This window comes from Phyllobates terribilis, unplaced genomic scaffold (genome assembly GCF_046119375.1).
Source record: "Phyllobates terribilis strain yellow unplaced genomic scaffold, ASM4611937v1 Scaffold_12__6_contigs__length_324123572, whole genome shotgun sequence".
NCBI classification, from domain to species: domain Eukaryota; kingdom Metazoa; phylum Chordata; class Amphibia; order Anura; family Dendrobatidae; genus Phyllobates; species Phyllobates terribilis.
The window spans coordinates 244,751,538-244,766,983 of record NW_027362772.1 but is presented as its reverse complement, the minus strand read 5'-3'; the positions used below and the strand labels follow the sequence as shown (position 1 = coordinate 244,766,983).

General features: G+C 49.0%; 1 protein-coding gene across 1 annotated transcript; it reads right to left on the bottom strand.

Moving 5' to 3' along the window:
- Positions 1 to 625: 625 nt before the first annotated feature.
- Positions 626 to 1,585, bottom strand: LOC141171774 (olfactory receptor 10A7-like). Its single transcript, XM_073655416.1, has one exon. It carries the CDS (start codon positions 1,562 to 1,564, stop codon positions 626 to 628), a length of 939 nt encoding a protein of 312 aa, XP_073511517.1. The 5' UTR covers positions 1,565 to 1,585.
- Positions 1,586 to 15,446: the final 13,861 nt, after the last annotated feature.

Genomic DNA, 15,446 nt, shown 5'->3' with positions numbered 1-15,446 from the left:
GGCTGCTCCAACATTGATGATTTGTACCTGTAAGAAAGGAGGAAACTTGAAAGGGAGCAGAGAAAAAGGCAAAACCCAACAAGATTAAAACGGACAAAGAAACAGAAGAAAAAGAAGAAATGCCCTGTAGACCTTATGGGAGACCGGGAGCTGACATTATTAACAGTTGTGGAAAAAATACGATTTTTTTGAGATTTTACTGCCCACACGGAAAAAAATGTAAAACACTTATGAAATATAAGGCAATAATGTTAATTTATAACAAAAATATCCTGAGAGTGAAGAAGTTTTATCTTAAAGTGTATGAAAGACAAAGTTTTATATATAGTCATTAGAAGATCTTGGTCTTGACTGATCAAAATCTACTGACTATGTGACACTTTTCCATATGTTTTGAAGGAATGAAGGAAATGGAGGATTGTGAAGATGATAATTGACATGTTTTTAGTTTGTGCAGCTTGCCAGACTTGTGATAGTGGCGATGGGTGAGGAAAGTTCACATCTCAGATACCCCTAGAACTGGAAATTGAAATGTTTCACAGACATGAACAGGGTCAGAATAATCACAGAAAGCAGCAGAACATCCATCTTGTGAGATCAAAGGAGAAGCCCCAAAGATAGATACTCAGCTCTTTAACTTTCTTTTAGAAACTATCTTCCTAACAGCGCCTTTTACATCATTATTCCTTAAAGTATATATAAAAGGGTTCAACATAGGTACAATAATAGTATATGTGAGGGACAAGAACTTTCCTTCATCCATGCCATATCTTGACTTTGGTCTCAAATACATAATGGTGCCTGTTCCATAGAACATTGTAACAACTATGAGGTGCGAGGTACAAGTAGAGAAGGCTTTTCTCCTACTTGCTGTAGGATGGTGCTTTACAATTGTCAAGATAATGTTAGTATATGAGATAATAGTCAATAAAAAGGAGCCCACAATAAGGAATGAAGATATTATTAAAGTGGCAAATTCATTGAAGTGTGAATTACTGCAGACCAGATCAAGTAATGGCAGAATATCACAATAAAAATGATTGATTCTATTGGACCTGCAAAATGGCAACCTATATAAGAATATGGTTCGTATAACAGCAAGTGTTGTCCCGATGATCCAACAACCAATTACGAGGCTAATACAAACCGCCTTCCTCATAATGGTATTATATAGTAATGGATGACATATGGCGTTATATCGATCATACGCCATGGCTGCCAACATGTAGCATTCTGCACTGCCCAGTACTAGAAAACAGTAGAATTGCACAGCACATCCATAGAAGGTGATTGTTTTCTTCTGTGAAAGAAGGTTGACCAGCATTTTGGGAACTATAGTTAACAGGTAACTTATTTCCAAAAAGGAAAAATTAGCTAGAAAAAAATACATAGGAGTATGAAGATTTGGACTGAAGCGATAGATAAGAATTATAAACATATGAGCCAGGAGTGAAATCTGAAAGATACAGATTAAGGCCAAAAAGAATAAATACTGGAATTGAGGATTATCGGAAAATCCCACTAGGATAAATTCAGTTATGATCGTCTGGTTTCCTGTCTCCATATTTGTTGAATGTTTCAGCAATTTTTTTTCCTATTATTTTCAAAAATCCTGTTACCGGTCACATTTAAAATAAAGCATAAAACATGATCTTGTTAATAATTAACATTTCTGAAATAAATCAACTGTAATGGATTTTCAAGCTAAATCCAAGTTTAGCTCATCTAAATCAAGTAACAAGTTAATAGAAGCACATCTAGGGTGTTTATAAAGGGTGTTAATATCCCACTCTGAATGCCTCCTTGGCACATGTCCCGAAAGTCTATCTTGACTATTCTGCCCCACTTCTGGCAGTCAAGCAGGTTCTGTGATGTCTGGGGCACAGATATATCATACAATTCCCCGGCACATGAAGAGAGGATCCGGATACATAGTATTTGTTGTAGTTTGTAGTCTTTACTCTGTAAAGTGGAGAGTATTCTTCATTCATCTGGCCTCACAAGAAGGTAGGAAGACCCCCACTATCCACCTATCATTTGTCACAAGGAGACTCTACTCTTAATTCCATTGTCCTGGACCACTCTCAATTTCCATCTATTGGTCTAGAAAAAATTTTGACACCATTAGATTTATATACTTTTTTCCTTGTGCAGAAAAGTTGAATACCACAACAGATAAAGAAATGACACTGCACTAAGTAATATTATAGTTTAGTTTGTTTTGCCTGCACATATGCTATTATTTCATATTATACATAAATGGGAGATATCATGGTTCATGATTTAGTTATTTTTCTTTGTATTCCTATTTTCCCATATATTGTGTATGTTGAGATTCTGATGATCTTTATTAATGTTGAGCGAACATGCTCGACACTGCTCGGTACTCGCCCGAGCATCACGCTACTCGGGATGTTCGGCGAGCACCGAGCATTTCCGGTATACTCGGGCGGGAGCTCGGGTCTCCGCCCTGCATGTTTGGCGCTCTTTACAGAGCCAATGAACATGCAGGGATTGCCAGCCAGTCACTGTAATGCTGCAGCCATGTTGGTTGTGGGCGTTACAGTGATTGGCTGGCCGCACAGCGTCACCTCGAGTATTTAAAATGGGGCGCCGCCATCTTGGACACAGTCGCTCCGGATTAGACAGTGTAGGGACAGCGCTGCTGATTTAGGGAGAGATATAAACTGCGAAATAGTTAGTGTAGGGTCTGTAAAGGCTGCCAGAACAAACAAACAGTCCTTTTCAGTACTAATATCCATCCCAGATACCAGGCAGGCAGGCTGTATAGGAGACACAGTGGTTATACCAGCAAACGCTGCATTACAGTCCTGTGTGCTCCTGTTGCTGAAATTGCTGGACTTAGCACCAGGTGTCGGGGGGCCAGGAAAAATCCTTTTTTTTTCATCTAAATCCTCCTTTTTTTTCCTCCTTCACACTGTACAAATACCCGTCCTATTAACCTTTTGGTGTGTCCCCCCCCCACAAAAAAAAAGCGTGTCTCTGATTTTTCAGACACAAATATAACTGTTGAAAATAGTCTGGTGTAGGCTAGAGAAACAGAAGTATTGTTTTGCACTTCCACGGTTCAAACCTCTGTATTATCCATTTTGGGCCATTTGTATCTAAAAAAAAAAAACTGTTTGAGTGTGTCGCTCACTGTTCAGCCGCAAATATCTCTATTTAAAAAAGTGTGGTGTACCCCAGTAAACAATAACTGTGGTTTTGCCATCCCACGGTAAAAAATCTCTATTATTCAGGTTTTGGTAGTTTTTTCCGTAAAGAAGAACAGTAGTGTCTCCTGACTGTTGTGACACAAAAATATATCTGTTGAAAATAGTCTTGTGTAGGCCCGACATCCCAGTGTGGTTTCGCAGTTCCACGGGTCAAATCGCTGTACTATCCAGTTTTGGGCATTTGGTATCTAAAAAAAAAGCAGTTTGAGTGTGTCGCTCACTGTTCAGCCGCAAATATCTCTATTTAAAAAAGTGTGGTTTACCCCAGTAAACAATAACTGTGGTTTTGCCATTCCACGGTAAAAAATCTCTATTATTCAGGTTTTGGTAGTTTTTTCCGTAAAGAAAAACAGTAGTGTCTCCTCACTGTTGTGACACAAAAATATATCTGTTGAAGATAGTCTCGTGTAGGCCCGACATCCCAGTGTGGTTTCGCAGTTCCATGGGTCAAATCACTGTACTATCCAGTTTTGGGCCTTTGGTATCTAAAAAAAAGCAGTTTGAGTGTGTCGCTCACTGTTCAGCCGCAAATATCGCTATTTAAAAAAGTGTGGTGTACCCCAGTAAACAATAACTGTGGTTTTGCCATCCCACGGTAAAAAATCTCTATTATTCAGGTTTTGGTAGTTTTTTCCGTAAAGAAAAACAGTAGTGTCTCCTCACTGTTGTGACACAAAAATATATCTGTTGAAGATAGTCTAGTGTAGGCCCGACATCCCAGTGTGGTTTCGCAGTTCCACGGGTCAAATCACTGTACTATCCAGTTTTGGGCCTTTGGTATCTAAAAAAAAGCAGTTTGAGTGTGTCGCTCACTGTTCAGCCGCAAATATCTCTATTTAAAAAAGTGTGGTATACCCCAGTAAACAATAACTGTGGTTTTGCCATCCCACGGTAAAAAATCTCTATTATTCAGGTTTTGGTAGTTTTTTCCGTAAAGAAAAACAGTAGTATCTCCTCACTGTTGTGACACAAAAATATATCTGTTGAAAATAGTCTTGTGTAGGCCCGACATCCCAGTGTGGTTTCGCAGTTCCACGGGTCAAATCACTGTACTATCCAGTTTTGGGCCTTTGGTATCTAAAAAAAAAGCAGTTTGAGTGTGTCGCTCCTGTTCAGCCGCAAATATCTCTATTTAAAAAAGTGTGGTATACCCCAGTAAACAATAACTGTGGTTTTGCCATCCCACGGTAAAAAATCTCTATTATTCAGGTTTTGGTAGTTTTTTCCGTAAAGAAAAACAGTAGTGTCTCCTGACTGTTGTGACACAAAAATATATCTGTTGAAAATAGTCTTGTGTAGGCCCGACATCCCAGTGTGGTTTCGCAGTTCCATGGGTCAAATCGCTGTACTATCCAGTTTTGGGCCTTTGGTATCTAAAAAAAAAGCAGTTTGAGTGTGTCGTTTACTGCTCAGCCGCAAATATCTCTATTTAAAAAAGTGTGGTATACCCCAGTAAACAATAACTGTGGTTTTGCCATCCCACGGTAAAAAATCTCTATTATTCAGGTTTTGGTAGTTTTTTCCGTAAAGAAAAACAGTAGTGTCTCCTGACTGTTGTGACACAAAAATATATCTGTTGAAAATAGTCTTGTGTAGGCCCGACATCCCAGTGTGGTTTCGCAGTTCCACGGGTCAAATCGCTGTACTATCCAGTTTGGGGCCTTTGGTATCTAAAAAAAAAGCAGTTTGAGTGTGTCGCTCACTGTTCAGCCGCAAATATCTCTATTTAAAAAAGTGTGGTATACCCCAGTAAACAATAACTGTGGTTTTCCTCTTCCATCGTTCTAATCTACTCTTTATTACCCTTTTTCCATTGATAGTGCAAGTGTAAGCTATTTTACTTCATTTACAATGGGCAAGGGGCGTGGCAAGGGATGTGGAAGTAGACGTTCTGGTGATGGTTCGTGCAGAGGATGGGGCCGTGGCCAAGGTGAAAATGTGCCGCAACTAACAGCCACATCTTCTCGCTCCCACTTCTTGACCGAATTACTAGGGAAGCACAGAACAACACCAGTATTGAGAACTGATCAGTGTGAACAGGTTATTAATTGGATATCAGATAATACTTCCAGTTACCTGGGCACCACCACCTCCGGTCTGTCTTCCACACGGTCAACTCTTAGTAGCCGTGAGTCTCGACCGCATACTCCTCCTCACCCTGATGCTCCTTCCTCCCACCATGCCGAGTGTCGTCAGACAGCAAGTGATCCCACACTTGGACACTCTGAAGAGCTGTTCACTGGTCCATTTCCATATTTGGGACCCTCGCCTGATACGCTTGAAGTGGTGGAAGAGGAGATCCCATGTTGCGATGCCCAAATATTTGAACAGCCACGGCCACAGGAAGTCGACGTTGGCAATCTGTCACAAGAGGTGGACGATGACGAGACACAATTGCCAGGAAGTGAGGACGAGGATCGTGGTGCGCAAGTGGAAGAGAAGGAGGTGGTGGATGATCTAGTAACTGACCCAACGTGGAAGGAGGACATGCAGAGTGAGGCCAGCAGCACACAGGGGGAGGGAGGCAGAGTACCCCAACAGGCAGGAAGAAGCAGTGTGGTGGCTGCAGACAGAAGGCAGGCAACCGTTCCCCGTAACACCAACACGAGGGACGTTGCCAGTACAAGCGGTAGGTCTTCCAGAGACTGGAATTTTTTTAAAGACTCTGCTGATAACCCCAAAAAGGCCATATGTTCCACCTGCCATGCCAGCATCAGCAGGGGTGACAAAACTACCAGCCTGACCACCACCAGCATGATCAGGCACATGGCAGCAAAGCACCCGACTTTGTGGGGCAAAACCCAGGGTCCACGACCAGTGTCAGCGGGTGTCACCACTGCTTCTTCCACTGTTGTGCGTGCAACAGAATCCCCTGTTGTGTGTGCAAGGCAAGCCCTGTCCATACTGCATGTAAAGATGCCCTCTCCTCTCAGTCTTCACTTGTTATGGCAGTTTCTCAAGAAACAGCATCAACGTCCACGTCCACGTCCCACCGCAGCGTTCAATTGTCCATATCCCAGACCTTTGACCGAAAGCGGAAATTCGCAGCTAACGCCCCACAGGCCACAGTCCTAAGTTCGCACATTTCACGACTGCTTGCATTGGAAATGCTGCCTTTTAGGTTGGTGGAGACGAAATCCTTCCACAATCTTATGACGGTGGCCGTCCCTCGGTACTCGGTCCCCAGCCGACACTATTTTCCCCGGTGTGCCATCCCCGCACTACACAAGCACGTGTCCCAAAGCATCTGCCATGCCCTCAACAACGCAGTTACTGGGAGAGTCCACCTGACAACGGACACGTGGACAAGTGCTTGTGGCCAGGGAAGGTACATCTCTCTGACGGCACACTGGGCAAACATAGTGGAAGCCGGGACCCAGTCGGACCTTGGGACGGAACACATCCTCCCCTCACCGAGGATTGCGGGCCTTATGTCAGAGTTGCCCCCACAGTGTACAGCTTGTGCGCATCCTCCTCCTCCTCCTCATGTTCAGCCTCCATCTCAGATATCACCACATCAGTTACAAGCTGGAAGCATTGCAGTACTGCCTCCACCAAGCGGCAACAGGCTGTGCTGAAACTCATAAGCTTAGGTGATAAACCTCACACTGCTTGTGAACCTCGTGGTTCAGCGATTTCTTAAATCGAACCCCGAGTTGCCAGATCTGCTCGTGAAAGTACGGCGCCTGTCAGCTCATTTTCGCAAGTCGGCTACAGCTTCCGCCGCCCTTGCTGTGTTGCAGCAGCGTTTGCAGCTTCCGGCACACCGACTGGTGTGTGATGTCCCCACACGTTGAAACTCTACCCTCCACATGTTGCAAAGGATTTGTGAGCAGAAGAGAGCAGTTGTGGAGTACCAGCTGCAACAAGGCCGTCAATATTCAGGTCAGACTCCACACATAAGACCTTAGGAGTGGACCTGGATGTTCGACATATGTACCATCCTGACAAACTTTGAGGAGGCCACCAAGATGGTGAGTGGCGATGACGCCATCATTAGTGTCAGCATCCCACTTGTCTGTCTTTTGCAACGCTCTCTGCAGAGAATTAAAGAGGAGGCATTGCAGCCAGAGTATGATGAGTTGGATCAAGAAGCAGTAGCGGGTGATTACACACAGCCCAGCCTCATCTCATCCCAACGTGCATTGGGGGACAATGAGGGAGAGGAGGAGGAGGAGGAGGAAGAACAGGAGCTGCTATCATGCGTTGTAGACGGTAGTACCTGTACAAGTGTCATACCGTTTGTTCAGCGTGGGTGGCCTGAGGACAGGGGGGAGGAGGAAGAGGAGGAGGAGAGCATGGTCAGTTGTCGTCTTGGTGAGGACACGGAAATCTTGCCCGTTACCAGTCTGGCACGCATGGCTGACTTTATGTTACGCTGCCTTAACCGTGACCCTCGCGTTGTCAAAATGTTGGGTGACAGTCATTACTGGTTGGTGACACTTGTAGACCCCCGCTACAAGGAGAACTTTCACTCTCTTATTCCTGAGGTGGAGAGGTCTACAAAAATGGGGCAATACCAGAAGGCCCTTGCTGCAGAACTCTTAAAAAAATTCCCATCTGAACACGCTAGCGGCAGAGGTCACAATTCGTTGCCCAACCAAGGTGTACAGGAGAGAGAGATGCAACTCCAATCCAGCAGAGGCAGGGGAACACTGTCAACGTTCTGGGACAGTTTTCTGACACCCGCCCAGCTTACAGGCCCTGGGGCGCAGGGTACTCTCACAAGGAGTGGAAAGTTTCAAAAGATGGTGAGGGAGTACCTTGCCGATCGTACCAGCGTCCTCCGTGATTCCTTTCTGCCTTTTAATTATTGGGTATCCAAGCTGGACACTTGGAATGAACTCGCTCTGTATGCCTTGGAGGTCCTGGCCAGCAGAGTAACATAAAGTCAAATCCACTGTGTTATTTCGGGAGGTGTATTCACATGCACCACTTCACACCCACACATGGGTATACGCTTCCTCGTTTCGGCTGTTTAATCTTCTTCTCCTTATCCTCAGCCTCCACCACCACTATACCACCAGGGTGCCAGCATTGCAAGTTCCTCCGTCCTTATTTTTGGCAGCTTTTGCTTGCAAGGCATAAGCAAATACTGTGGGACACCCACTCCCCAATAATGGGACTTATGTTTGTAATATGCTGTACTGCTTGGCTCTTGTAAGGGGCATTGCAAGTTGCTCCGTCCTGATTTTTGGCAGCTTTTGCTGGGAAAGCATAAGCAAATACTATGGGACACCCACTCCCCAATAATGGGACTTATGTTTGTAATATGCTGTACTGCATTGCTCTTGTAAGGGGCATTGCAAGTTGCTCCATCCTAATTTTTGGCAGCTTTTGCTGGGAAAGCATAAGCAAATACTATGGGACACCCACTCCCCAATAATGGGACTTATGTTTGTAATATGCTGTACTGCATGGCTCTTGTAAGGGGCATTGCAAGTTGCTCCGTCCTATTTTTTGGCAGCTTTTGCTGGGAAAGCATAAGCAAATACTATGGGACACCCACTCCCCAATAATGGGACTTATGTTTGTAATATGCTGTACTGCATGGCTCTTGTAAGGGGCATTGCAAGTTGCTCCGTCCTAATTTTTGGCAGCTTTTGCTGGGAAAGCATAAGCAAATACCATGGGACACCCACTCCCCAATAATGGGACTTATGTTTGTTACATGCTGTACTGCATGGCTCTTGTAAGGGGCATTGCAAGTTGCTCCGTCCTAATTTTTGGCAGCTTTTGCTGGGAAAGCATAAGCAAATACCATGGGACACCCACTCCCCAATAATGGGACTTATGTTTGTAATATGCTGTACTGCATGGCTCTTGTAAGGGGCATTGCAAGTTGCTCCGTCCTAATTTTTGGCAGCTTTTGCTGGGAAAGCATAAGCAAATACTATGGGACACCCACTCCCCAATAATGGGACTTATGTTTGTAATATGCAGTACTGCATGGCTCTTGTAAGGGGCATTGCAAGTTGCTCCGTCCTAATTTTTGGCAACTTTTGCTGGGAAAGCATAAGCAAATACTATGGGATACCCACTCCCCAATAATGGTACTTATGTTTGTAATATGCTGTACTGCATGGCTCTTGTAAGGGGCATTGCAAGTTGCTCCGTCCTAATTTTTGGCAGCTTTTGCTGGGAAAGCATAAGCAAATACCATGGGACACCCACTCCCCAATAATGGGACTTATGTTTGTAATATGCTGTACTGCATGGCTCTTGTAAGGGGCATTGCAAGTTGCTCCGTCCTAATTTTTGGCAGCTTTTGCTTGGAAAGCATAAGCAAATACTATGGGACACCCACTCCCCAATAATGGGACTTATGTTTGTAATATGCTGTACTGCATGGCTCTTGTAAGGGGCATTGCAAGTTGCTCCATCCTAATTTTTGGCAGCTTTTGCTGGGAAAGCATAAGCAAATACTATGGGACACCCACTCCCCAATAATGGGACTTATGTTTGTAATATGCTGTACTGCATGTGACGCGCCCCCTGAGCCATGTGTACACGTGTGTGGGATACCCGGTGCTGGGTCTCTGGGGTCTGTAGTCTCCGTGGTGGTGACCCGGTCCCGTGGCTCAGGCTGGTCAAACCAGTGGCAGTCTTTCTTAGGTTTTGAGGTTAATTGTCCGACTACGCCACCCGTGGATTGCGGTCAGGGAGTACCACCGCTGCAAGGCAGATCGCTGAGGCTGGTGTTGTGTGCGCAGCATAGAATGGGATAACTCCCCTCGGGAGGAGTATAGCCTCAGGGCAGTGAGTGTGGTTGATGGGGGTGATGGTGCACGAGCGCAGCAGGAATGGCTCAGAGTCTTTGCAGTGCAGTTCAGGGTCTTTACTGATGATTATAAGGTAGACCCTCCCGGGAGTACTGGCTAGCATGAGAGGCCTGGTCAGTCTGTGAGCAAGCAGGAGTTCCCCTGGCCAGGTGGAGTTGTAGGCCTCCCCTTCTGTCTGCACTCTTTCTGGCTACCTTGCTGTAAGCGGGTAGAAGTAGCCCACGTCCCTGAGTGTACCGTGTAGTGCTCACCCGTATGGCTGGTGACTTGGGGCCTTCTGTTAGCCTCCGCTCCATGACGGTGGTGCTGGTCCCTTGCTTGTGACTGAGTCTCCGGGCTTCTATGGCCAGAGGACCTGAAATCCCCTGCCGGCTGGTTTCTGCTGCTGGATATATAAGTCCTCACAGCTTCGGACTTCTGTGTCCGGTTCCTATTGTCTTCTGCCAGGGCGAGCTCTGCTCAGCTTCTAGCCCCTGGTCTTTAGCTCCTAGCTCCTACAGAGCTCCTTGCTGTTACTTTCCCTTGCTCTCACTCTGACTCTGACTGTTCTCTGACTCACTCAACCCCGCCCCAGATCCAGTTTATAAGGGCAGAATTCTCCCCTCCCAGGATTGGGGCAGGAGGATGTTGCATGTTTAAGGGATCCTGACCAGGAAACCTCCCACTTGCTCTCCGACGTAATATCTCTATTACTGTGGTGACCAGACCCCTGGGGTGCCACACATGGCTCTTGTAAGGGGCATTGCAGTTCCTCATAATTTTTGGAAAGTCTTCCATTCACTGCTTAGGCCAACAGTGCACGGGAGACCCAGTTGCTATAAATGGAAAAAAAGGTTTAGTTAACGCCCTCTGACCTCCATGTCATTTCCAAGGGGCATTGGAGTGGCTCGAAATTTTTGGTAGGCATTGCACTCACTGTATGCCCTATAACTGTGTAGCTGAACCGCTCCTTTTGTTACAGAAACATATCCTACAAGACATATCTGGTTGACTGGCCTGATATTGATGTGAATGGTCCCTGTTCCTCCTGCTCTTTCTCCTTTGCCACTACCTCATCCATCATTTATCACCTGAAGCTTTGTTTTAACGGGAGTCATAGAACTTGGATAGTAGCAGGAAAACATCCAGCAATCCTCGGAGGAGGTAGGATATGCGCCAAAACGCTGACCACCTCAGGCCTAGCCGCTACTACATACATGCGCTTGCATTACAACAAAACAAAGCAGATGCTAACTTCTTTCATCCTCATCATGCTCCTCACCTTGGCACTCTCAACTCCCCTGATGGAGAAGCCAGGGCCCACCGGAGGAGTCTGATAGTCCAGTGGGCTCGGCCAATGCTGCCCTAAAGCAGGCCAGGCTAAGAAAAGTGTGGGAAAGGTTACCGGGACAAATAGGGGTGGCTGGGGACCGAGTATGGACACCCGGCCACCCCCTGGAGGCTGGGGAGCAAGCGGGGACACCCGGCCACCAGGCGGCTGGGGATTGAGTACGGATACCAGGCCGCCGACACAGCCATGGCGTGGTGGCCAGATTCCACCTCCACATGCCTAAAAGGCCCAATTTAAAGTGCAAGCAAGCAAGCAGTATGGTATTGCAGCCTGGGGGTGGGTGGGTGGCAGGCTGCATACTTGCGCTTGCATTGCAAGGAATGGGAGAGGTACAATTGAACACTGCCCTGGGACAAGGACTTGAATGGGGATAGTTGCAAGTCTGCAACGACAGGTGCAAGGTGGGAGGCATCTTTGCATGTACCATGAACAGGGGTTTGGCATGCACACACTACAGCGGAATAGGCACTCTTTCCCACTAAATGCACTGGGGAGGGCACAGGTAATGTTTTGTTATACGCGCTTAATCTTATGTATAAGGCACACTAGGACAAATATGGGCGGCTGGGGACTGAGTATGGATACCTCGCTGCCGAAGTAGCCATGAGGTAGTGGCCAGCTTCGGCCTCCTCCAAACTAAAAGGCCCCATTTCAAGTGCAAGCTAGCAGTATGGAATTGCAGTCTGGGGGTGGGTGGGTGGCAGGCTGCACATTTACACTTGCATTAAAAGAAAACATAGCAGATGCTAATGTAGCACCCTGAGGATTCGGCTGCTACAGGGGTATTGCACCTCAACCCAGAGGTGTGATATTCCACTCCCGGGTAAGGATGGAGTGTGGACCTGAGCTCGGTAGGCTGCATGCACTACACACATCCCATTTCCGAGGAGCAGACCGACGGTACTCCCACTTAGAAATGTGCAGGTACGACCGAGTCTGTTCCTGGCTGGAGTGGGAGGGGGGTGGTACATCCCAAGTAGTGTAGGGGCAGATAGGGGGAGCAGCCTGGGTAAAGATAGGAGCTCATTGGGTGCTGGTCACCTGAGCTCACACATAGAGGGTGTATATAAGGTGGGCACCAACTAAGAACAGGGTCAGTTGCAGAGAGAAAGTCAGCGAGCGGAGGAGAAGAGAGACCCAGAGTGAGAGAGGAGAAAGAGAGGCCCAGAGGGGGAAACAGAAGAAAAGGACTCCAAGAACCCAACTTAAATCCCCTGGTGAAGAGTCGGCACAGGGTACCGGAACCCAAGCTGGTGGGGGCAAAAACACACCCCAGCCAGAGACCGGAGGCCGTGGGCAGCGTTTGCCACGGCCACCCACCACATCCACCACGAAGGCACACCACGTGGAGGGTCAGGGAACCCAAGGCCAAGGGTCTCCCAACAGAAGGCCCGAGGGAGCTGGACCTGGGTGGATCTCTAGTGGGGACGGCCAGAGGAAAGGACAGAAGGAGAGCTCAGGGTCACGCTCCGGACTTATTTGGGGGTTGGCTGGATCCAGAACCTGGTGGACGCAGCACGGCTCGGGAGGTCACTCGAAGCTGGAGTGACCGGAACATCAGCAGTGAGTAAACATCCTAAACTGCATAACCCGACTCTGTCTCTGATTGCCGTCTACACTGCATCACCACAACCCCCATCCTCTGCACCTGATCCCCCTGAGGCTATACCCCACCCGTTGGGGGTTATATCATCACAAGCTGCACCTGCACCATCAGCCTCAGCGGACCCTGCTGCAGCGGCGGCCATAGTGACCGCAACACAACGGGTGGCGTAGTCGACATTAAGAACTTAGTAACATCTGTAGGACTGCCACATACAACTCAGTTTGACACCCTGGGCACGGACCGGGTCACAGCCACTCGGAAGACTACAACCCCCTTCTGATCCGGCTCCGGATATTCCCCCTAAAAGAATATGGCCCAGGGGGCGCGTCAACTTTGGCGTAGTCGGCAGGATTACGTGCCCACAACAACCGGGTACTGCGTGCCTGAAGAAAAGAATGAGTTTACCTCAAAGAGAAGTCTCCTGCCGGTTCCGGAGGGTCCCCGCCATCGGACCCCATCACCAGTCGATTCCCGCCGGTTGTCCGCCATTAACAGCGTTTTCCCGCCATCTGCAGAGTTTCCCGCCACTGGGAAGCGATTCCCGCCATTTCCAAAGGTTTCCCGCCTTGGAAGAGCGGACGCCATTATGGGCGTGCCAGAGGGTGGCGAGAGGCCACCTCCCATCGTGGGCCAGGACCGAAAATGGCGCCAAAAGTGGAAACCGCCCCCACCAACAGAGACTGTGATGCTAGAGGTGTCTGTCAGCGTGAAAGAACAGCCCCTGGAGCTGACAGTCACCAAGTGGCCCCGGGACCGCCCTCGAAGTGGGAGGAGAGGAAAGAAGAGAAAAAAGATGGGTGCCGCCTGGAGCAGTCTGGAGCGAGCGCACCCGGAGGCAAGAAGCCTGGAGAAGAGTATCGGGGGAGCTCACCCGGAGATGGCCAGAGAGCAGAGCAGCACCGGCCCGCTGGCCAGGAGCCTGCTGGAAGAAGAGCAGAGCAGCACCGACCCGTTGGTCAGGAGCCTGCTGGAAACCACGACCCCACTAGGCCTAGTGGAGGTCCTCGCACAGCTCCCCCGAGACCGGGAGTGTGCACAGACTGCCCTGGAGGGCCTCGCACGGAGGATGGCCCGGGTACAGCGAGAGACATTGGCGGAGTGGAGCCGAGAGATGGCCCAGCAAACCAAGACCCGGAGCACGCCAGCCAAAATGAGGAGACAGACCGCCTCTGAGGATGGCGCGGGAGGACCCAAGGACGGAGACGGCGCCGAGAAGGGAGCCGAACGCATGGAGGCAGGTAAAGGGGACGTCTATACCCCAAACCAGGACACCGCTTACCTGCCCCAGCTCCCCGTCGCAGAGCCGAAAGTCCCCCTGCTGTGCCCGAAAACGCCATGTCACCGACGCAGACTAGGCCCCAACCGGAAGCCGCCGCAGCGACCCCTGTGACGCCATGCGCACCGACCCCGAGCGTGGCAAAACAGGAAGTAACACCAGCCTGGTCGCAGGGCCTAGAATTCCCGGGCGTCGCATCACCAACAGCGCCCCCTACCTCCGCGGAGCCTCCGGCCTGGCCGCAAGGCCAGGTAGCCCAGGGCGCCGCCGTCCTGACGGTGCCCTTCACCTTCCAGGTGCCCCAGGCCTGGCCGCAAGGCCTGGGCAACCCGGGCGCCACCACCACCGCGCCCGCACCCGTAAAACCAAGGGTGCCGCGTCTGGGAGAGGACTTGTTTGCCCAGCACACGTGGCCGGACGGGCAGCCTTTCATCTGGCCCCAGAGATATTATGAACTGGAGCACCAGAGGAGAGTTGGGGCCATGTGTGCACCCCTGATTCCGGCTCCGAAGCCCGTGATAAGGATCTCGCCCCCGCTTGAAGAGACCCAATTTGAGTGGGACCCCACCGGAGAAGACCTAATGGGGTTCACTCAAGAAACCAGGGCAGCTGCAGCGGAGCGTGCTGAGTGCTGCCGACAGCAGCTCGAGGAGTATGCGAGGGAGCGGAGAGAGAGGCGGGTCCGGGAACAACAGGCCCAAATAAGGAGCGCCGAGCAGAAGAGCCGAACCAGGAGAGACGTTGAATCCCACCTACCGGAGGGACACAGAGGTCGTGACCTTTACATCGGGGACGAGGTCACCTTCACCCGGCACAAGTGTGCCAAAGGACCTTACGCCCTCCATGTGCATCGCCTGACAGAGGAGGAGCTGCGATGTGAGGAGGAAGAGCAAGAGGATCCGGACGGGTCTGAAGCTGAGATCCCCAAAGAAGGAGCAGGAGGAAGACGTTGTTGAGTACAGCGGAGTAGGTGCTGTAAATAGTTACCCGATCGGGGTATAAAGAAACTGTTACTGCAAATATAGTCCCCGTTGGGACCAGCTGAGTGAACTGTTTACCCGTTTACCCTTAATCCCACAGGCTGAGGACTGTGAGCAGCCATTCCCTTTCCCTCCTTAACTGGCCGAGGACTGAGAGCGGCCATATCCTTGTATATAGTTGCGCGTCCTAAAGCGCCCCCTACCGGTTTTATAGGAAAACCATTTTTCTAGAAAGA